Raw genomic sequence first — 23,196 nt, forward strand, 5'->3', positions numbered from 1 at the left:
AGTTCAGTGCTGAACTGGTATAGTTTCCAAAGAGATCAATGAGAACGGAAGGGATGGCTTAAGACTGTAACTATAGCAACACCTTAGACCGCCAGCCAGCCAGTAGACACTTTGTACCCTGCCTGAGCAGTGTTGCTAAAGGTCACACGGAGGCAGCAAGGACAGAAAGGTGACTCACCAGCCCTTCCCCAGGGTGCTTCTGCACTCACCTTAGCATCTCCAAATAGACTGGCTTGGACTGCCCTGCTTTCTCTGATGAAGAATGAGACCACATCTTCCCACTGGCTCACTCTGGAGCAGACTGTGGGCCACTAAAGTGGAGGAGAGAACAGGAAGCAGAGAAGCAATGAAGGGGAGGATGGGGTGCCCGTGGCTTCCGGGCTCTGAGCATCCTGCCCAGCATCCTTGACTGAAACCCTGGGGTTTCTCCTGTGCACTTGTGCGCTTGCTGGTGTCCACACAAGTGTGCTTGGTGATGCAGGATGGATATTCTGAAAGGACCATCCTGTTCTCTGTAGTTTCCCAGCATTGTCCTTCTGAGCTTGCACAGTGTCAGGCAGGCCTCAGTCGCAGGCATGTGGCAAGAAAGAAATGTGTAATCTGCTAGGACTTGTTCCATACCTCCCTGCCCTTCCCAGTGGCTAAGGCTCATTCATGGGTCATGACTTTCTTCTTACTCTTCTGGGGCTCCTTCCAGCGAAGCCTAATTAGGAAGGGATTGTATGGGTGGGGCAGGGGATGAGTCTATAGTTGTTAGTGCCTGTTCATAGAGAAAGAAAAATGAAACCTATGTACACTGGATTCTCTGCTCAACCAAATGAAACACTTTTAAAAGGTTTGGCACGTGTGTTCTTAAGTTTATCCCATAAAGGCATATTATAATTCATTATAATGTAAAATTAGCCAAGCCTTGAATTTTTGATAATTCTGTGGCCTCTTGAGGTCTTTAGTAGTCCACTGGGTGGTTACAGAACCATGTAATTCCATCTGGGAATTAGATTCTTAGTCTTTCTGTCTCATAGAATGCTAGTGAGAGTTGAGATGTCTGAGTGCTTAACAAAACAAAGCAGCAACAACAACCCCCCTTTTATTAGCTGCTGAGCTCTCTGTATGTGGAGTTCACTGCAGCAAGACTTTAGCCATGCAGTACGGCAGGGCCATAGTGTTCAGGGCTTTCATTGCAGGGCCGTGTCTGACTCCTCCTTGGCTGTTCATCCAGGTTACCCTGAAGATGGGGCTTGGCTGAAGCAGTGCCCTGCCCTGGGTCCTCCCAGATACCTCCCAGCTGTCTGTCATGCACATTGTCCTTAGAACACTGTCTTCTTACCTCACCTCCTTGTCCAGAGCTCTTTCCCACTTACCTGTCACATCAGCTCAACACTGAGCTCATGGGCCTTTGTTGTAAGAGACAGCATGGTTCCTAGCAAACCCCATGGCTTACTTGCCCCTACACTGAGTTGTCTGTTCCAGGTAGAAGCTCCTATCAGTGCCTCTTTCCTGTCTTACTATGCCTCTCTGCCTGTAGCTTGGCTATAGGTTTTCCTCTGCCTCACAGTCTCTGTGCTCCTCTGACAGCTCCTCTGACAAATCCAAAGTCTGCCAGGCCCAGTAGCTCCCAGGTCTGCTGTCTTACACAGCAGAGCTGGTAGACTGCTATACTCTCGTTTGCTGCTTCTCTCCAGGTGGAAGCCGAGCTCCAAGTCTGGCCCCTGCAGCACCTGTTTGAATGATGTTGGTCATGGGACAAGCTGCCCTTGATGCCCCAGTCTTTGGGACTACCTCATTTCATTGCCTCTGGGACAGTGGCTGCTTGGTAGCCTGTGCCCAGCCTGTCTATAAGTTGTGCATTTTGCTCTCCCTACCTTGAGTTTTTTTCCCTTAAAAATACAATAAAGCCAGGCAGTGGTGGCACATGCCTTTAAACCCAGCACTTAGGAGGCAGAGGCAGAGGAGGAGGAGGCAGAGGCAGGCAGGTTTCTGAGTTCAAGACCAGCCTGGTCTACAGAGTAAGTTCCAGGACAGCCAGGGCTACACAGAGAAACTCTGTCTCAAAAAAAAAAAACCAAACCAAACCAAACCAAACCAATAAAACTGATAATAAGAGTATAAATGATATGGCTTATACAAACTACTTTTGCCTCAGAGCTAGTGTTGTGCCCAAACCAGGATGGCTCTGATGACCGCCACTGAGGCCCTTATGTCTTCTGTGAGGTGAGAGCAGTGGGCACATTTTCCTTCTAGTAGATGGATTTCATTGGCTGAGTCCTCCTGTTTCCATATCTGCTGAAAAGCATATACTTAGAAAACCAGATCGTTTGGGCCATTTTCCCACTGTGCAGGGCCAGTCTGCAGAGCACCAGCTGTGGAAGTCAGTTCCTTGATCCAACCACACAAACGTTAGGAGAGATTAGACAAGGTCTGCCAACCCAAGTGCATGACCCCAATACAATCTCTGTGTAAGAGGCATTTCACTAAAAGCTGTGCAGCGATGAGTTAACCAAACTGCCAGACGTCCTGGCTTTGCCCTAACTCATGAGACTAAAAGTCAAAGTGGAATCTTTTATGCTACATTTCCAGTCATGGATCTGAAAACAAGTTATTTATGTAACCTAAGGGATCAGGATTAGTACACTAGCCACAGTTCCCAAACAGTCCTATTGAAATCGCGTGACACTGTAGTTCCCCGTTTTAATCCTTAGACAGAAAGGGTCACTCAGCTGGTCACTCACGTCCCTGTGGTTTTGTTGAACCGACTGACGGTCTCTGTTTCTGCTTATTTCTTTCATTCCTTCTGTTTACACCCTCCTTTGGCTTAGCCCACTTCATCTTGTGGCGTGAGATTGCCCAATTGTAGATGTGAAGAGAGAGAGCAGGAAGTTCTGATTTGCAGGAGCAGCATAGAGTGGAGGCCCTGCTGTGCTGATTGCTGTACCAGACACTGTGCCCAGCCCATATAGGGATCCACTCGGTATATCACATCCTTTTAGTGTGCAGAAGGCCCAGGAGCCATCAGTGTAAGGCATCCTCTTGGCATGCAGGAGGCCCGGAATCCATTCAGTAGATCTCATTCTCTCAGCATGCAGAAGTCCCAGGGTTGATCTCTGGCATTAAAACAACAAACTATTGAGTTCATTGTACAGAGCAGAAGCCAGGGTGACTTTTCAGCCCTCTCCTTGTAAAGTACCTGAGGGTTTGGTTTTGGTGACAGGGACAAGCCCAGGGCAGTTTTCCTGCTGAGCTAGTTTATGTATAGAACCCCATCCTACCCTGAGATTTTATGCATTGACCCAGGTAAGATGATCCATGCCTTTATTATCTAGTTAGTAATGCTTTTAAGGATTAAACATTGCATGTTTGTTTGTTTGTTTGTTTGTTTGTTTTTCTAGACAGGGTTTCTCTGTGTAGCCCTGGCTGTCCTAGAACTCACTTTGTAGACCAGGCTGGCCTCGAACTTAGAAATCTGCCTGCCTCTGCCTCCCAAGTGCTGGGATTAAAGGCGTGTGCCACCACGCCCAGCTTAAACTTTGCATTTTTAACTCAAAGTAAGATGGCATATATTTTTAAGGCCTATTGGTAATCAATAGATCCTCAAGTTATAAATGTCACTTAAGTATGGTTCCAGCATTTGGTGGCTGAAAGTTTAGGAAGTGAGTTGTCCAAGTCTTGCTTTGTTCTTTCTGTTCCTTGGGCCTATCCACTTCTGTCAGCTAGTTAGTCGGCACAGTCTGAGACAAGTGCACTCGGGGAAGGAGAGGCCAGCTCTTGTCTTCCTGTTAATGTATCTCTGTGGTGTTTGCTTGTGAATTTAGAATCATAGAGATTGCAGCCTGTCACTCTGCCCACACATCTGCTGCCAAGAGCCAGGGCGGGCACGTGTACATGTGGGGCCAGTGCCGGGGCCAGTCGGTGATCCTTCCACATCTCACCCACTTCTGCTGCACTGATGACGTGTTTGCCTGCTTCGCCACCCCTGCTGTCACTTGGCGCCTTCTCTCCGTGGGTAAGCTTGTCCTTATCCTCTTGGGACAGTTCTGAGAACGAGGAAGAGGACTGGTACTTTTGCTGTGTGACCTTAGGACTTTGGGTACAGGATCTAATGAACTTCTTTCTGGGGGCCCTCAGGGAGGGGAACTAAAACTATTGGGAACTAACACAATACTAATTAGAGGTAATTTGATGTGATTGCTTTCAATCTGAAAGTTGTCTTTTATTTTTTTTATCTAGAAACAGTCTAGACATTCTTTTTTTTTTTTAATTAGAATCTTTTTTTTTTTTTTTAGATTTATTTATTTATTATATGTAAGTACACTGTAGCTGTCTTCAGACACTCCAGAAGAGGGCGTCAGATCTTGTTACAGATGGTTGTGAGCCACCATGTGGTTGCTGGGATTTGAACTCCAGACCTTCGGAAGAGCAGTCGGGTGCTCTTACCCACTGAGCCATCTCCCCAGCCTGACATTCGGACATCTTAAATCTGATTCAGTTAGTGAAATAGTTGGAAACATTTTTGGCTTTGGCAAGTTTACAATGAATGTTCAAAGGCGTGAAATCCATACCCAGAGGCAAAAGCCTTGTATAGCTGTCAGTTGTTTGGGGGATTCAGCATTTCCTGAATGCCCAGCGAGTAGGGGTCTCCTCCTTGCCGTCATGTTCAACTGTGACTGAACCCAGAAGCACTGTGTTGCTTTCCCTTAGAACCCGACGACCACCTCACTGTGGCCGAGTCTCTGAAGAGGGAGTTTGACAACCCTGACACTGCAGACCTCAAGTTTCTGGTTGATGGAAAATATATTTATGCTCACAAAGTCCTTCTCAAAATTAGGTAAGAGTGGGCCTCTGTGGGCAAGAGTGTCTAATGATCCCTGGGACCCAGATGGTGGGTAGGCACACAGAGCTGGCTCCCATTCATGTCCTCTACATGCCTGCTGTTGTGGGTGTGTGTCACACTAAATAGATGTTTAAAATAATTAGTAAGAGCTGGTCTCTTTTGAGGAGTGAAATTAATTCATTTATCAATCACTTCAGGTATCCTGACTCTTGAGTAAGGGAACTGTGCCAGACACCTGAGTAATTAAGAGGCAGCTCTGATGAGGCTGTTTGTGCCCTTAAAGCACACAGTGTCAATGGGGTAGGAGTGGGGGAATGAGACAAGATGTGGAAGGCAAGGTGGGCCACAAGTACTGGGTTTGTTCAGGGAATAAGCCATGAAAGCTCTGGCTGTAGCTTGGTGCTGAGTATGTTTTGCCCTTGGAACAGAGCCAAATGCTCTGATTTACTTTACTGCCTGGGGCCTGAACACAGCCCTGCAGACAGCCCTGAACACAGCCCTGCAGACAGCCCTGAACACAGCCCTGCAGACAGCCCTGAGCACAGCCCTGCAGACAGCCCTGAACACAGCCCTGCAGACAGTCTTGAACACAGCCCTGCAGACAGCCCTGAACACAGCCCTGCAGATAGCCCTGCGGACAGCCCTCCAGACAGCCCTGCAGACAGCCCTGAACACAGCCCTGCAGACAGCCCTGAACACAGCCCTGCAGACAGTCCTGAACACAGCTGGATTCAGATACAGCCATGCTGGAGGAAAAAAAAAAGTGGTTTTTCCAGACCAAGAAGACCTGGGTGATACCAACACAAAAATGTTTTAAATCACACTTATTACATTTACATTTATAAATGTAAATAAATTACATTTATTTATGTGAGCAGTGCATGATATTCACCTTATCTTTGTTCCATGTCACAGTCTCTGAAGCCACCACCCTACCTGCAGATAGAAAAATCTTCCCCAAAGATCCCAAGTCCCATACTGAGCAGCCAATGATTTTTTTTCCTTTCATACACACTACGCATGTTCTAGAAGCTCATATGTATGAAATTATATAGCATCTCTTCTTTCCTGCCTGCCTCTTTCCTTCCTAGCATGATGATCTGGGACTGTGTTGCCACTGTGTCAAAGATATTGAAACCCTCTTTCCGTGACTCAGAAACCCAATATGGGATTTTGGTCTCAAGTTCCCATTGAAACCCAATATTAGGTATTTTGGTGTCAAGTTCCCATTCTGAAAGGTCACATAGTGCCACCTGGTTCACTCTCACCATGGAGCCTATACTTTCACAAAGGAAATGGGGGTTTAGTTTACTGTGACAGAGCACACACTGTACATGCTCAGCCCACACCATGACAACGCACTTTATCATATTTAGCAGTATGGTGTTTTCTCTGAGGCAGGGAGAAGAACCAGGCCTACACTTGAGCTTGTGGTTTGTGGCAATCTTTGTCTTTCTGAGGCATGACACGTAGCATTCTCCGAGTCTGCCTGTGTCCCAGTCTTCTCCTTTGTCTGATTGCCATGGGGTCTACCACAGTGATGTGGCTTATGATGATTTCTATTAAGAGCCTGTCTTCACATAAGTTCACAGTGTCAGTAACTAGGGTTAGATCATCACCTGGGAACTTTTAGGGACATAATTCAGACAGAATGGAGTAAAGAGACATAATTAATCAGTTATAAAAATAATACTTAAAAAACAAACAAACAAACAAAAAAACAATACTTATCAGTAAAGATAGTGAGAAGGAGGCCAGAGATCCCCTGTCTCTCCCCGTCTCCCTCCCCTCTCTCACCTCCCTGGGCCCCATCTCCCCTAGTCCAGCAGGCTGCATTGTCTGTCAGCTGCTGGGCCACCTGCAGCAGCAGCAACAGGCTGCATTTGCAGTCTTGCCGATTAGGCAATTGAAAAGCAAGGAGCCAAGGCAATGACAAGGTTTTTGGCAGTGTTCTGTGCCTGTACGAAAATGCCTGAGATAAGTAACTGACATAAAGGTTATTTGCTTACTTAGTGCGACTGAATTGTAACTCCAGCTTGAAAGCTTACCTTGGCTTGGGGTTGATTTGGAGGTTTTGTTTGGGGCCTACTAAAAGGCACCATATCTTGGTGGGAAGTGCCCACTGGAACCACCCTACTACTGTCACAAATCAGGGGTCACAAAGGAGCTTGGTCTCCATAAGTCCCCTTCAGTGCATTGCCCCAGTGATAGACCCCACACTAAGTTCCCTTCTCTAACCCTACCTCTTAAAGGTTCTACCACTTCCTATTATTGCTAGCAAACAGGAAAGGTATACAGCTTCAAGAGAAAGTCTTCAGGTAGTCCCTTGACTCCAGCCTAGAACCTGGGCTATGATCTTCCTTTCTTCTTTCAGGTGTGAACATTTTCGTTCTTCATTAGAAGACAGTGAAGACGATATTGTAGAAATGAGCGAGTTTTCGTATCCTGTGTTCCGAGCTTTCCTGGAGTATCTGTACACAGATAACATCAGCCTCTCTCCTGAGGAGGCAGTAGGTAATCATCACAGACCTTACCAAGAAATTGGCGAATGTTGAATAATTAGGAAGGCCAGGAGACAGACGCTGTGACGTTTGCAGGAGCTCTTCTGGTGATGCTGAACTTGCGCTTTTCTCCTTTTGGTACTTGGATGTAGCATTTGCCTTTCTCAGACTCTGCCACTGAGCTACACCCTCAGGCCCAGAATGCAGACTTCCCTTGTCACTACTACATATGAAGGTTGAGTGGGTAGGTCTAGTAAGAGGTCACTAGAACACCGATCACCACTGGAGCATCACAGGCAAGCATGGAGGGAAGGGCAGATGGTGAATCTTGTCTGTGAATGCAGAGCCCTAGAAGATCTCTTCGTCATTGTCCCAGAGTAGATCAAGGCCATGTCTGCTACACTCGGCTGTGAAAGTGGGCATTTTAGGTAACTCAGTTAAACATTTCACAATCTGAAATCTATTATATAGATAATAGATTTTTTTTTTCATTTGGAGAAATCAATGAATAAGAATGTGAGGGTTGAAGACCAGGTCATGCCCAGGGAAAATAGCCTAGCCAAGAGAACAAAAGAAGAGTCACTGATTAAAGAGAAAAGAAACATTAGCAAGTAACAGAGTGCCCAGGGTCAGAGCATGTCCCCACAGTACACTCTGGGTGAGTGCTGAATAAGACGACTCCAGATCAGTCTTTGAATTTGGCACAGTGAAGCCCATTTACGTGTGGGAAGACTCAACCCGTGGGGCAGCTTCAGACAGTGGCAAGAGAGAGAGACAGCTAACGAGACTGCTCTCTAAGAGACTGCTCTCCAGGAGTGATGCTGAAGAGGAGCAGAAAGATGGGTTGGAGGACGGGAGGCAGATGTGCCCATGACAGGGGGTTCCTTTGTGTTATTTGGTGCTGGAACAGAAGGCAGGCTTGGCCCGCTGAGCTTGTGCACCGTGTCACTGCCCACTCCCAACCCAGTCGGCTTTCTTTTTAATTCCGTGACAACATATGTGCTGGTGGGCATGGCCTCCAAAGATTCTGCTGACCCGGGAGAGGGGAAACACAGAGAAACACAAACCTGTTTTATTTCTAGGAAAAATTATTCAAGCCATTCTGATGTTAACTCCTATCCGTTGTCAGTGTCAGCTCAGCTCAGCTGTCTTCCCAGGGTGCTGTGATGGCGTCTTGAGTGCTGTAGAGCTCATTTTGCCTGACGGAAGCCCGTCACAGCCCTTTGAGCACTGGACCTCAATGGTCAGGTGCTCAGAGCACACCCGCAATAAATTCTTCTTTCCATCAGGATTGTTAGATCTGGCTACATTTTACAGTGAGACTCGGTTGAAAAAGCTCTGTCAACAAACTATCAAGCAAGGAATCTGTGAGGAGAATGCTATTGCCCTGCTCTCTGCTGCTGTCAAGTATGATGCCCAGGTAAGAAAAGCATCTTCCAGTGAGCCACAGTGGGTTAATGGGTAATGTGTAGGTAGATGAAAATGCAACACACAGAAATAAAGTCCTAGAGAACTTATGTGACTATAATGACATCAAACGTGTCTCAGGAACATTAGAAGACACTGTGAAAGGCCAGGAGACCTAATTTCCAGTGATTAAAATCTTTCTACATCAAGCATGAAATGACTGTCAGGTAAAGGAGCTTGCTGCCAAGCCTCACAGTGTGAGTTCAGGACCCACATATGGAAAGAGAGAACTGTCTCCAAAATGTCCCTGAGCTCCATACATGTGCTGTGACATGCACCATAGACAAGCACACACACATAAATAAATGACACATTGAGAAAATGTTTTCATAACATACAATAAAGCAAGTTCTTCATAGAAAAAAAATGAAAAGAAAATATGGGCAGTTTGACTGGGAAAAAAATGAGCCAAAGGACAAATGGCAAACATAATGAATGAGAGAAGCAGGAGATGATCCTGCCCTTAAAGAGCACATACTTGCACGGGGAGATCAGACGTGGTTTGTATTTCCTTCTCCTTGCTCTCTTCCTGAACTTTCTACAGTGGCTGTGTATTGTCAAGATAAAGAAAGGAAAGAGCCTTAATTTAGAGCTAAATCTGTAGGAAACAGGCCATAGCTTCTTGGAGTCAGCTTCCTCTTGGTATAAGGATATCCTCCCTCCTCATTGACTTTTTAAAAAATAGATTAGCGAGGGAGACTGGTAAAGACGGAGTGCCCTTTTCCTTTTTGGTAAACAGTAACATGCTTATGTAGGGATTCTAAGTCTGCGGGAGGAAACAATGCAGGGAGCAGACTTTATGACTGTCCCGTCCATAGGGCCTGGCTGCCCCCAGCACCCCAGGGCAGAGCTCAGTCCGCCTTCCTTTACTTTCTATTAAAAACTTTGTTTTGTGGTTCTACACATTGAATTTTAGAGCTTTGTACTAGCCAGGCAAGAGCTGACCTCTGAGCTATATCCCCAGCTGTCTTCTGTTTATTTTGAGGCAGATCTCACTACTAGTCCAGGTTTAACCTTGAACACTTTGTAGCCCAGACAGGTTTCCAACTTGCCATTTTCTTGCCCTTGGGCTCTTAAGTGTCTTGAAAAATAGGCCTGAGCCACTAGGCCTAACTTGTATATATTTTTAAATTCTTAAAACTTGTATGTATTTTTAAATACTTGAAGTTTCATTTTTCATTCAATATTTAAACAAAACCAAAACACCATGCAACTGTATCCACATGGAGTAGGTTGGTTGGTAGTAGGGAATGTCCAGTGAGGTGGCTGCGTCCACCAGTAAGTGGTAAGGGTAGCCTCACCCAAGTCGTTGGCTATAGGAATGTTGAAAAGTGCTTGAATTCTAATTATACTTGATGTCTTGGATGTGGGATGGGAATGGGGAAGGATAGATTAAGGTTCATGTCAAGAATTTTGGGCTGCGTAACTGAAAAGATGAACAGTCTTACTGTGTGATGGAGTGTGGTGAGAGCACCCAGTCAGTCGGCTAGGGCGACTAAGAGCAGCATTTTAGGAGATACACTAGGAATCTGGTCTCAAGGGTCTGTGAAGCATGCAGAAAAGACATCAGTGAGCCAGTCTGCAGTGTAGGGAGAAGTGTCCTGAGAGCTGTAAGAGGACACTAGCCGAGGACTCTACAGAAGTACCACGGGAAAGTCACTTTTAATGTTGAATGAAAAGTGAAATTTCAAATATTTAGAAATGCACAATTCAGGACAGGTGTTTCAGGAGTTGAGAAAAATCCTTAAATACTCTGAAGCTCTAGTGAGTCAGGTTGCATGCTCTGCTCCAGTACGAAAGCTACATTGTTGCAGTGGAGCCCTGCGGAAAGGCCTGAGAGAATGGAAGCGAGGAACTGGCAACCGGAGAGCCAGAAACAGCTTTTCCTGATCATTTTACTTACAGATTTAATGGGAAACAGATTGAAGGGCCGGCTGAGATAATCAATGCATGTTTGTGTAAACAGGTCAACAGCTTGAAAAGCAAGCTGATAGGGACAGTTGCTAGAGCATGTCCTCAAATAGGTGGGGCAGTGTGACCTAATGGTAGAGCCAGGAGGTAGGCCTTATATTAATCATGGACCATTCACTATGATACCCAAAGAGGAATGTCCACAGGTTTTTAGCAAGAGGCAGAAGTGAGGAGAAGGGCTTTATGGAGCCTCTTCTGAGTAAAGCAGGAGGCCCCATTCGCTCGCATAGCCAGAGTAAGAGGAAGTATTGGATGACGTATGAGTCATGTTCCAGAAGGATGAACAGGGAACAGAACTAAGACCTCTTATTAAAAGGTGGCTGTGTAAAACAATAGCATTTAAGTAGAGAAAGTGTTGGAAAAATAATAAAGAGCTTGTCTTATACAGTCAGAATTCTCTGGGAGGTCAGTTCTACTCTATATCAATTTATTTAATCCCACGAACTCTTTCTGAATTCCATTTTAAAAATAATTATGGGAAATTCCCAGTCCAAAAACCAAAGGAAGATAGACCTAAGTGGTAGTTTCTTAGGAACATTTGGTTTCCCAGTCATTATTAACTCTCCTGACTCTGGATCTCTAAGACACTGAAGGGCTCATCTCCCCACCTCCATAGCATCAGTCCTGGTGTGGGTGGGCATCCCTCCAACATTCTGTCGAACTCAGCCTAAGCGGTGCCACTCTGTCATGTATCCTTTCCTATGCTGTCTGCTACTGAGTGGCTCTCAGGGTATTTGGCATTTATCCAGACAGCACATTCTTGTTGTCATGCAGGGACATGACTATTCCGTTTTGTCTTCAAGAGCTCATGTGGGGCAGAAATGTCCCACTGCCACTGAGACTCCAGCAGACTGCCAGTCTGTTATGGGATGGCATGATTACACTCCCCTTGTGTAGCTAGTTTTCTTTCTCACAGGGGAAATGTCCTATGGGTTCGCGTGCATGTTGGCATGGCTGTTTATTTTTCTGCATTCATCTTCAGCATTTGCTAGAGTTTACATCCATGTATTTAGAGGAAAGACTATAATAGGCAATGGACATGTATAATTTCTTGGGAACTGTTGAGAGCTTTATATTTTATAAATAGCTTCAACAACAGAGACAGAACTTTAAACTTTGAATATGAACAGGTGGTGGTACCTTTGTGCTGAGTCAGATCATACCTGGGTGTAGAACGCTTCCTTAGAAAGCCTACTCTGCCCGAGGATTTAAGCTCATTCCTCAGCACTGATTTTATATAAATACATGCATTTGTATTGATACATATGTAATTCTGTAAAAATTACTTTGGCTCTGGAGACTGAACCCAGAGCTTCACCTGTGCTAAGCACACAGTCCACTGCTTAGTTACTCCTCGTTAAGATTATCAAGGGTGACTGTGATGAAGTCCACCCACCCCACCCATTGTCCTGCAGAGAAAAATAAGGATGTTAATGACCCAGGCTTCCTGGCATTAGCAGTTGTCATGTTGTCCTTTTGTCTACAAACTCTTCACAGGCAGAAGCATTTAAAAACACAGGGGAGGGCAGTGCTGTGAACAAGCATTGAAAGGGAAGGAAGGGATGACTGGAAAAGGTGCTGGAGGATGCCTAGCTTAGGTTCCTCTTTTGGAGGAAAAGGCTAGGCATTTGGCCTGGCTGCATTGGACTCTTGTGTTATGTACACTTTCAGAAACACGGACTAATTGTAGTTAATAATTGCTGTAGCTGTATCGCGCTAACAGTCCCTCCTACTGGTCATCTGATCCTTTTTCTGAGAGAAATTCTCTTGCCTTGTTGGGCTGCACTGGGAATATAAACTCATCAAGCTGTTGTTGTTGCTCCTAGGACTTGGAAGAGTTCTGCTTCAGGTTCTGCATCAACCATCTGACTGTAGTAACACAAACGTCAGGCTTTGCAGAAATGGACCACGATCTTCTAAAGAACTTCATCAGCAAAGCCAGCAGAGTCGGAGCCTTTAAGAACTGATCCTGAATGTGGAAGAGAATGCTTAAGTCTTCCCATTTCACCCCAGCAACGATAAATAAATACACGAATAAATAGTAATTACCCAAAAAAAGCCATCGACAAACAACTTCTCTGTAACTAACAGTGTTGATGAGAACGACATCTGGCCAGATTCTTGTCGTCTGTCAAAAGGCTGTAGTCAGTTCTCTCTATCTGCCTACCCCGAGATTTACAGTAGCAGGCACTGAGTGCTCCAGCTGGGTATGACATACCACATAGAAGCTGAAAGAGTACCAGTACCAGTGCCTAGTGAGGAATCTCCCTCTCCCAGCGCGTGCCAACTGGAAATAGCTTTGTGGGTAGGTGGGTGGGGACTGTGTTCACCTCCTGTCTCTGACCAGGGATCTGTCTGGTATGAGCTTGTACAGGTCTCTTACATGCTGTCAGTCTCTGATTTCATACCTGTGTGTCCTGTTCTTTCAGGGTAGGCCCAATGCTTATGAGTAACTCGCTAACAGCTTTCTTGGCTCTGTTTTGTGTGTGTGTGAGTGTGCTTTTTTGTTTTGTTTTGTTGTCACTTTTGTTGTTTTGTTGTCACTTTTGTTGGCTAGTTGTCTTTTTTGGAAAGTTGGGAGGTTTTGGAAGAGGTTGAAGTCGAGAAAGAAGAAGTATCATCTAAAAAATAAACATTATAGTTACCATTTCTTCCTTTGAGTCACCTATGGTAGATATCTGTGGGGCATTGATAGTTTGCTAATCTGGAGAAATGGTTCAGTATTCAGCTGGTTGATACATAGTTATACAAGGAATGCTGTCATGCCCACATTTTTAGCCTCTAACATAGTGCCTTATATATAAAAGGCACTCAGTTAATTCACTGTCCATCATAAGGGTGCACCAAGAACAGCTAGAAGGTTGGAAAAGGAATAAACAAAATTAGAAGTCTGTAATTACTGATATTCATATTCTTTTAGTTTGTAATTCTGAGAAACTAGCTAATTTAGAGCATTATTAGCAATCATAAAATGCCTTAGCAACTACGTTGTCAAAGGCCCAAGGGCTACTTTTGATTTTCTACTTTCTGCATTAACTTCTCATAATGGCATTGTTGAAAATAAAACATTAACTTTGAATGTTACTTCTGGAATCCTATGCCTTATGTAATTGCATAAAGCCCTTTGATTTTCTTTATACTGAGGGTCTCTCTCTATAAGATTGATTATAGGTTTTTCTTGTAGCTAGCTTTTATGTCACTATAAAATAGGTTTCTTAACCAGGCACTAGTAAATACTAGATAGAAAGGAACACATTTCATGGGTAGCATTGTGATGGAGAAATGAGTTTCTAGACCAAAACAAGCCATTGTGTAGCAAAAGAGAAACTAACTGAACAAAATGTAGCACTGGATTCCTCTAAGTGTCTCACAATATGATACTATGTAAAGGAAATCTTTTTGGAAATAGAAATCTTATTCTCATGTATATTTGATAATAAAGAACTTGATAGAACAAACTGCCTTCTTAAATTGTTGAATAACAAAATCAAAGTATCAAACTTTTGTCTCATAGGTGGATAAAAATCCCTTTTATGATCTGTACTTATTAAAAGCAGATATTCAGATGTCTTATAGCAAAGTTGACCCTAAGATATAAATGGTTCCTATTTTTTAAAGGCCAGTTATTAATTTTATTGCCTTGGTGTTTATTGGTAAAATTACTGTATTAAGAGTTCTCCACAGTCACAGAACTTAGGAATGAGTCAATCTCTCCCTCTATCCCCTCTCTCCATAGATATGGAAGGATGGATGGATGGATGGATGGAAGGATGGATGAAGTGGAATCTTAAGGGTTCTTTGGAAAGTCAGTTGGATAGTGTTCTGCTGGGGCAAACACATAAAGGAACATTTAGCTGAAATGGACACAAGTGAAAGGCTAAGGCAGACTCCTGAAGGAATGTTTAGCTGAAGCAAACACAGGAGAAAGGATGTTCTGCTAAAGCAAACGTGAAAGGACACATGAAGGATTCTTCACTAACAAGCATGTATTGGTCCTCCTTACATTTTGTAGTTGAGCTGCATTTGTCAGGACTCCATGTGCACCAAAAAAAAAAAACCCATCAGGTGGTGTGCTGCTACTTTTGTTGCCACATCCTCAGACTTGGGCTGATTGACAGAGTGATGTCAGCTGAGATAGACACATGTACTGAGGCAAGACATGCAGAAGATACGTGATGTTTGGAGGGAGTATAAAAAGAACTTTATGGACAGTGGAGGAAGCTAAGCTTGGCTTGCTTATAGAGAGCTAGCTGTGCAATGCTTGTTAGTCTCCAGTCTTCGCTGATCTTTGATTCCCTGAAAGAGGCATAACCAAGAACAACTCCTGGCATTCCTGCTGGCCTCTCCTGCTGCTGACTCATGCCAAGGCTGAGCCCTGGCTGTCTCTGCTAGGTAGTGCCCTAGCTACTGATTCTTCTTTGCTATCCTGACTCTATTGAACTGGACTGCTGGTGTATCCATGAAGTGTCTGCAAGTGGATCTAGCTGCCGCTGCTAACCTGTGAACTAAAGTGCTGATTTCCAGACAACATAGATGGGAAATGCTCCAAAGAACCAATTCTAAACAGGTCCACTTGCCAAGAACCAATTCTAAACAGGTCCACCTCCCCTGTATCCTTTCTTTTCTACTACCTTTGGTGACTGGTGGACTACAAGAGAGGTTAAGGTGTTTAAGAACCTTCATTAGAAATAGGTTTTGAAAAAAATTAAAGATACTTAGGGGATTTACTGAAATAGCTTATAGGTTGTAGTCTAACCAATAAAACAATGGCTAGCTGTGAATGGAAAGTCCAAGAATCTAGTAGTTGCTCAGTCCCACAAGGCTGGATATCTTAGCTGGTCTTCTGTATATACTGGAATCCCAGTGAGGTAGGCTCCAATGCCAGTGAAAGGATGGATGTCCTAGCAAGACAAGGGCAAGTAGGCAAAGAGCAACAGTTCCCTTCTGCTAAGTCCTTACATAGACTTCCAGCAGAAGGTACGGCCCATATTTAAGGGTATGTCTTCTCAAATCCAGATTTGGATTAAAGGCATGCATTTGCATCTTAAGATTCAAATTAAAGGCCTGTGTCCTTCAGTCTTAAGATTCAGGTCCTCATATCTTAAAGGTCTGGACTAGAAGTGTATTCACCTACTTCAAACCAAGCAAAAATTTGCCCTCCACTTCTGGATTGTAGTTCACTCCAGATGTAGTCAAACTGACTAAATATAGTCATTATAGTTACTATTGCTGTGGTACCTTGACCAAAACAAACTTGGGAAGGAGACATTTATTTCAGCTTAATTCTCAGGGCAGGATATGAAGTAGAGGCCATGGAGGATTGCTGCTTGCTGTCTTTCTCTCCATGGCTTACAGAGCCTGCTTTCTTATACAACCCAACACTACCTGCCCACAGGTGGTACCACACACACTGGCCTGGGCCCTCCCACACCAGTGATTAAGAAACAGTCTGACAGACTAACCTATAGGCCAGTCTTAGGTATTTTCTCAGTTTCAAGTCCCTCTTCTGAAGTAATTCAAACTTATGTCAGGTTGATATAAAACCAGGGTAGTTACTTGTTTTAAAGCCATAAAATTTTTTCAGAGTTTTATAATTTTACATAAAAACTGAGATGGTATAGATATGTTCCTCTGTCTCCTACTTTACCAACATGTGTTACCCTGACACATTCAGCATCTCCTCCCGAGTGGTACACTTGCTCCAGTTGATGAAAACCTTCACCCAACCTTATCCTATGAGGGCTAGTTTGTAAGTTTCCCTCTTGGTACTATACCTTCTGTGGGTTTAGACAAATAAATACACTGGCTCACCTCCATTGTTCCAATATCACATGGAATAGCTGTGGTCTACCTATCCATTCTCCTCCCTCCTCAACCTTTGACAATTACTGGCCTTTTAAAAACATATATGTAGAAATATTTTTTCTCCATAACTGTTACGTGCAACACGTATGTGCCTATTACCTGCAGAGGGAAGAAGATAGGGCTGGAGTCCCTGGAACTAGAGTTCTGGATGGTTGTGAACCATATGGAATTGAACCGAGGTTCCCCCCAAGAGCAACAAGTCCTCTTGACTGCTGAGCCCTCTCCATCCCCTCACTGTTCTTCTGTCTTCAGTTTTACCTTTTCCAAAACACCACTGAAATCTTGGCATGCAGATTCTTCACACTACCTTCTTTTATGTAGTGATAGATGCTAAAAATTGTTCCATTCTCTTTCCATGGCTTAGTAGCTTTTTTCAGTGCTGAATAACAGTTCTACTCTCTGGACTTACAAGTTTATCCATTCACCTATTTAAAGGTATCTTGGTTGCTTCCAGGGTTTGGCAATTGTGAGGAAGTGGTCAAAGAACTGTACAGGTTTTGTGTAGACATATTCTCAGTTCCTTTTAGTAAATCACAAGGCGGTGCCTGACTGTGATCTTAGGGTAAGGTTGTGTTTAGTTTCGTAAGTCACTGCTGAGAAGTCTTCTCACTAGCAATGGAGGAGAGTTCTGTTGTCCCAGCCTTTGGTGGTGTCCAGCTGGTGTGCAGCGCTGCGGCTGACGCCCTGTGCATCCCCTGGATAATGCATGACCTGCACAGTTACTGCATGCATTTCCTTGACATCTGCTGCTTCTTTGGTGATCTCCCTGGACGGGTCTTTGGCTCAGTTTTAAATGACCTTGTGATTCTGTTGAACTTTGTATATGTTAGGTAACGGTTCTTTCTCAGATGTGTCTTTTGTAAACATTTCCCCCTGTCTGCCAGTCTATCTCCTCTCCACCTCTTTTTGACATCTTCTATGTAACCCAAGCTGGCTTCCCACATATACCGTCCTGCCTCAGCTGCTTCGGTTATGAGCGTTTGTAGCACAGTCAGATCTGTGTGGTCCTGTCTGATCTTATGTTTTGTATCCGTGTCTGGCGGAGACCCTACAGACGTCTCTTGTTCTGAAGCCCACAAGTCTGCACAAGCTCACGACTGCGCATGGCCTCCTCTCATCTACTTTCATGTCTGCTTAGATCTGCTGCTGTTTATCAACAAAGTAGTGTCCAAATGTGGGAAGGCCCTGCAGCCGGCAGCTGGCAGCTAAATAGCCGCCTACTGTCCCTTCCCAGTCTTTCTGTACCCTGCTGTATACGTTGCTTTCAACTTTTTAGTGTCTCCTTTTTCCTGTTTCTGGGAGGGCCTCACAAAGCATACAGCTTTTTAAACAAATTCATTTCATAAAAAAGAAGGCACAAGAGAACAGAATATATTAATATATAATACATACCATATGTACGCATAAAAAGTATATTTCTGTAAATCTGACGGTCATCAGAATGGAAAAGATGTGAGGAGAAACCTCAGATGCAGAAAACACTTAACTCAGAGACCATATCACGCCAGTAAAGCTCTGAACAACTAGTTTATTTTAAAATAGACAAACTATTATAGAAAATAGGAACATAGCAATTTGAATGTATAGTTTCAACCGGTACAAAAAACAAAACCAATAGTGCAGTGTCTGCAGCTTTAAGAAATCTCAAAGCAGGATCTCTGAAAATTCCTATGATTCTGTCACTAATTCTAACTTGAACTTACTAGCAAAAGACCTAGAAGTATGGTAAGCCCTTGACCTAAAACCTAACTAATCTGTGTGATGATCATGCAAAACTTAATGAAGAAATGGGGGAAGCTGTCTATTGCTTTTGTTATCGAGATAACTATCAAACTAGTAAAACTGAAACTAAATTGAGGACAAAATAGAAATTTGTTTCCTAACAAGACCAGATTTCTTTTCAAAAAGTATGGAGTTTAGAAAAAGTGATTTTCTTAAATGCTAGCTGATGCTACCTTAAATATCACCTATTTTAAATTATACCATCTCTAAATAAGTTAATCCCACAAGATAATTTAAATACACCTTTAGGTGGAGGGGTGAAGGGAGTGCCTCTTTTTTCAATGCAGCTGTTTTAATCTGAAGTTTCTGCACAGCTGGACTAGAAATGGTGTGGCTTTGAAGAAGCCAGAGTTATGAGACCAGATTGGCTTAAAAAATAGATAACTGCAAGTTCAAAAGACCCTGGAAGACGTACCATTCCAGAGAGAACACAAACATCCCCAGATGTAGAAGAACAGAGTGAACTGTTGAGATGTAATTAGACACGTCTATGAGGGAAAAACTGAAGGCTTCTATAGTTAACAGTCTGCTTGTAAAACACAATTAATTTGTATCTTGATTCTTCAGGACCCAAAAACATTAGAAAGTGCACTTGGGTTGTCCTGTACTAGGGTCCTCTTAAGCACAGTTGTGGCCAAACTTGACTTTCAAGTACTACATGGGTACTTATAAATTCAGTGATCTGAATGATTGAAAGAAAAAAAACAACCTTGGAGTATTATCAATAGTCTTCAGTTTAAAGTATGTGTTGGGTGAATAAAAGAATCGGTTCTTAGAGGGTCTGAGGTATGAAATCTGTGTCAGTAGTAAGACAGTATCATATGATTATACTTTTTTGCTTGTATTTCAAAAGTAAAATATGTGAAACAAACACACGGCACATTAGATTCTAATATTAAAATAGTCCAATGTGTAGAAATTAGTACTTTTTCCCAGTTTGTAACAATCTGTTTCAGTAGAAGATTCAAGATAATTTGGTTGAATGTGGACAGTCAATCAACTTGCATTTGGAAGACAAGACACATTTTCTAAGGGTATTCACGTTAAATTAAAAAAATACATATAAATTAATAAAACCAAGAGCAAACATCACACATGTGCCATGAGGAAAGGCAAAGTAGTCAGCCAGATGTAAGGGGGTTGTTAGGACCCCCTGCAGAGGCAGCCTCACTTCTGAGGGCAGCAGGCTCATGTTGGAAATGCAAACAACTTGCTTTCATATTTTAAATGGCATGATCTGCACAAGATTCTCAATCCTGTGTGCTATCAATTCTATACCATTGATTACAACATTGAAGTGGCTTACGAATCACCCACGCAAATATTCAGCTTGTACCTGCACATTTTATATCTCTAACATGAGCAGAACCTGGGAACTAGTCACATCCAGGAGCCAGGAGTCTGGTGTCCCCAGGGCTGAGGGTCCAGGGCCCTGAGGTCCTCACTTTTCCTCCTTGTTTGAGACATCCATGCTCTCATTCATTCTCTGCTTTTGCATTCGTGTTCGAGTGGAAGCTGGAAAAGCAACAAGGAATATTAATAGTTCTGAGGACTCTGGGTAAGTGGACCAGGGGCAGGCAGCCCACCATGTCTGCACATGGGGTCTTGTGGGGTGGGGTGGGGTTGGGGCACACAAAACTTGAAAAGATACAATAGAAATGTATTAATTCATATAACTAGTATTTTAAGTGGTTAGCATATTTAATTTAGGTTCAAACGACACACTTAAGGGAAAGCGCTTTAAAAAGTAGGCAGAAGAAGTACAGTTCTGCTATGTGCTTTCTCTGGCAGCTGCCATGCATGTCCAGTACCTGCCTGTAAGTCCTCATCACCTTCACTGGCAGTGGCCCCCCACAAGCTTCTAAACACTTCTACTTTTTCTAAGTCCCTTTCTTTGCCTATTCCTGGATCTTGCAGCAGCTACTCTTACTACCACAGCTATGTGCCTAAGACAACCAGAACAGTTAGAAAATACCACTTCCTTCCATCTACTTATTTTTTTAGTCTCATAATAGCTTAGGGTGAAATTAAATTTGTCATACTATTCCAAAAATAACATTCATTTTATTGATTTACTGTATATACAGCCTGTCTGTTGCAGTGCTGAGAACTTAACTCAAGACCCTGTGCACACTAGGCAGCAAACACTCTGCTACTCAGCGACAACCCCTCGCCCCACCATTCTAGATTGCTGTCACACTGACAGACCTGATCCCAATTTCCACCAATCTGACTTCCAGTAATGGAAACCTCTGTTTGAAACTGTCTCAAAGCCTGGAGAGTAAGGAAGTTTACCAAGCCCCTGGTGGTTTGTGTGTGCTCCATGGGTGGCCCTAAAGTTGTCTGCATGCCACCAGCACTGACTGGACTCAGTGGCTATGGAAAAGGAAGAGGAGATAAGGCTGGGAGTGCAGTTTAAGGGGAGGTGCCTGGGAGAAGTGGGAAGGTGGCCAGTGAGGGGAGAACTCCATACATGCACAAAATTTCAAAAAATAATATTTTAAAGTACAGATCAACATCAGCTTAAGGCTATTCAAAGTGTGCTGACCCGCACTTTGTGGAACACACTTAGTCTACCAATGTGTGAGGTAAATTGTATACGCCTGTTTGAACTACTAGTTTGTAAATGCATAAATAACTGTGCCACTTGAAGGAATAATGTGTGGATTCCTTCAGAGTAAAAAGGTTTTCTTCAGTGAAACCAAATGCTTCTTCCCTGTTTGCAAAGTAAGAGAGTGGGAACTTACTCATTTCCGCCAGTTTCTGTTGGAATTTGGACTCCGCTGGGAGATGTTTACTGCAGATTGGGGGGAAAAAAAACCACATTTTAAAAGCATGCATGCAACTTCCTGTAACTCTGCTGCGTTCAATGACATTTGTGCTATTATTTTGGTTTAATTTCAAAAGCTTCTAAGTGATCAAAAAAAGGTATCACAAATTTATGATCTTATACATTTTTAGTGGTTCTTATAAAGCATAATTTAGAATTTACAAGAGTTTTTTAATTTAATGTTAAAACTAACAAATTTGTATCAATAGCTGTGTAAGTCCATGTTAGACTTGTAATGTCTAAGTCATCATGAATTTATAGATGGCAGATCTGCATGTTGCTTTCCACTGTACCATTTTACACTTAGTATGTTGTTTTCTCTTGTTTTTCCAGACAAGGTCTCACTGTGTAGCTCTGGCTGCCTTTGATCTCCCAGAGAGGGGCCTCACCTGGCTCCCAAGTGTTGGGATTAAAGGCATGGGCCACCTTCTCCCACATCTATTTTCTTTAGTTGTTCTCACAAAGTGGTAAACTGGCAGGACAAGGCCTGAGGGGACTCAGGACGGGGCTGACAGTGGCTCTGTGCTCTGCTCAGCTACCTGGAGCAAGCATCTCCATGGTTCCTACCTCCCATCTGCTTCATCGGCTCCCTCGATGTCAAAGCGCAGCTTTTTCAGTGGTTTGGGGGGGTTGCCGCCTTCAGCACTTCTTTTGAGCACTCTGTCACTATTACACACCATCTGGTTTATTTTCTGGAACTTCTCAGATGTCTGTAAATTACAGAGTTCTTATTTTAAACCATTAAATAGACTCATTTTGAAGTCAGCAGCTACAAATTTTATTTTGAGATGCACCAAAAGTTAGGCAAAAGTAATCTCTTCATTTTAATTCTCTGCCTTACTGGACTAAGTGACAGATTTAAAAACAACTAGCATAAGGATGCCAATTCTGCCTTCATTAAACACCCATTCCTCCTGAATCCTCCCATCTATCCCAAGCAGCTCTGATTCTGTGCTACCCCTGTGCTGTCAAGCACTGGCTAAGCTTACGGCCTTGCTGGCACTCAACGCTTGAAACCAGGACTTCTCAGAAGCAGTAAAGGTGGATCATATTTCTAGAACTGAAATTTAAAAAAACCAAACAACCTTTTTTAAAAGACAGTTTTGATTTAGAGGATTCCATAGCAAGAAGCCGGCCATAGGAGCTGTGATTTACTGACTTGCTGAGGCTGAGACATGGATGTTGATATATTACTAACCATCACTGATAATGGATGGCATTTGTTGAAATGTTACTAATTTATAAAGGTTTTTAACTTAAATATTCAAAAACTTCACAATTTTAGTCCAGGCAATATTACTAGACATGTGACCTTGGTAAGACATGCCAGAACAGGCACACCACCTGATCTCACCCAGTAGATAAGAATGTGGAAACAGTCTGTCTCTTAGCTTCCATTTCATGACTGTCTCAGGCATGTATATTACATGTTACTTAAGCCAACAAATGAAATTAGACTTTCAGATAGAACTTAAACATGAACTGATTGGTGCATTAGATAGGATCAGCTTAATTTAATGAAAGTATATGTAGAGTACATATTCAACATGGCAGAAGCTAAGTCCCACGGCCTTATTACTACGTGGATGAATATTGTCTCCATTGTTTCACAGGCTGCAGTAAGCAAAAGGGTGATGACTGTTACAGAGCTGCCTTGCGTGAGGTGTAACCGCATGGTCCCACAGCTCCTTTGTAAAGCCCAGCAGCTACAGCCCGGCTTCAATCAGCTGTCACAGCAGTGAGGATTTGTAAAATGAACTTTTACATTTTATTTAGCATATAAACTCCAACCAACCGCTAGAGCAGTGGTTCTTAACCTGTGGGTCAAGACCCCTTTGGCAAAACTCTATCTCCAAAATTATTTGTTATAATTCATAACAGTATCAAAATTACAGTATGGTGTAGCAACAAAACTAAGGTTCTGGTTGGGGCCAGCACACCCGGAGGAGCCA

The 23,196-nt window shown here is 43.3% G+C and overlaps 2 protein-coding genes across 20 annotated transcripts in view; one reads left to right on the top strand and one right to left on the bottom strand.

Annotated features, from left to right (window-relative positions):
* The window catches only part of Rcbtb2 (RCC1 and BTB domain containing protein 2), a 49,080-nt gene extending 34,855 nt beyond the window's left edge, over nucleotides 1-14,225 (top strand). For 18 of the 19 annotated variants that reach the window (XM_029468815.1, XM_021181209.2, XM_021181210.2 and 15 more), the window contains 5 exons: nucleotides 3,810-4,000; nucleotides 4,696-4,822; nucleotides 7,203-7,342; nucleotides 8,619-8,749; nucleotides 12,594-12,825. In XM_029468815.1, coding sequence (XP_029324675.1) covers nucleotides 3,810-4,000; nucleotides 4,696-4,822; nucleotides 7,203-7,342; nucleotides 8,619-8,749; nucleotides 12,594-12,734 — 730 coding nt within the window. In that variant the 3' untranslated portion in view covers nucleotides 12,735-12,825. Of the gene's footprint in view, nucleotides 1-3,809; nucleotides 4,001-4,695; nucleotides 4,823-7,202; nucleotides 7,343-8,618; nucleotides 8,750-12,593 lie in introns of all 19 variants that reach the window. The other variant, XM_029468824.1, reaches the window with a different exon arrangement.
* A 3,915-nt stretch (nucleotides 14,226-18,140) lies between these two features.
* Nucleotides 18,141-23,196, bottom strand: part of Rb1 (RB transcriptional corepressor 1) — a 130,924-nt gene continuing 125,868 nt past the window's right edge. Inside the window, exons 25-27 of the mRNA XM_021181654.2 lie at nucleotides 21,812-21,954; nucleotides 21,162-21,211; nucleotides 18,141-19,929 (exon numbers count right to left, since the gene is read on the bottom strand). Coding sequence (XP_021037313.1) covers nucleotides 19,856-19,929; nucleotides 21,162-21,211; nucleotides 21,812-21,954 — 267 coding nt within the window. The 3' untranslated portion in view covers nucleotides 18,141-19,855. The remainder of the gene's footprint in view (nucleotides 19,930-21,161; nucleotides 21,212-21,811; nucleotides 21,955-23,196) is intronic.

This window comes from Mus caroli, chromosome 14 (genome assembly GCF_900094665.2).
Source record: "Mus caroli chromosome 14, CAROLI_EIJ_v1.1, whole genome shotgun sequence".
In the NCBI taxonomy this organism is placed as follows: Eukaryota; Metazoa; Chordata; class Mammalia; order Rodentia; family Muridae; genus Mus; species Mus caroli.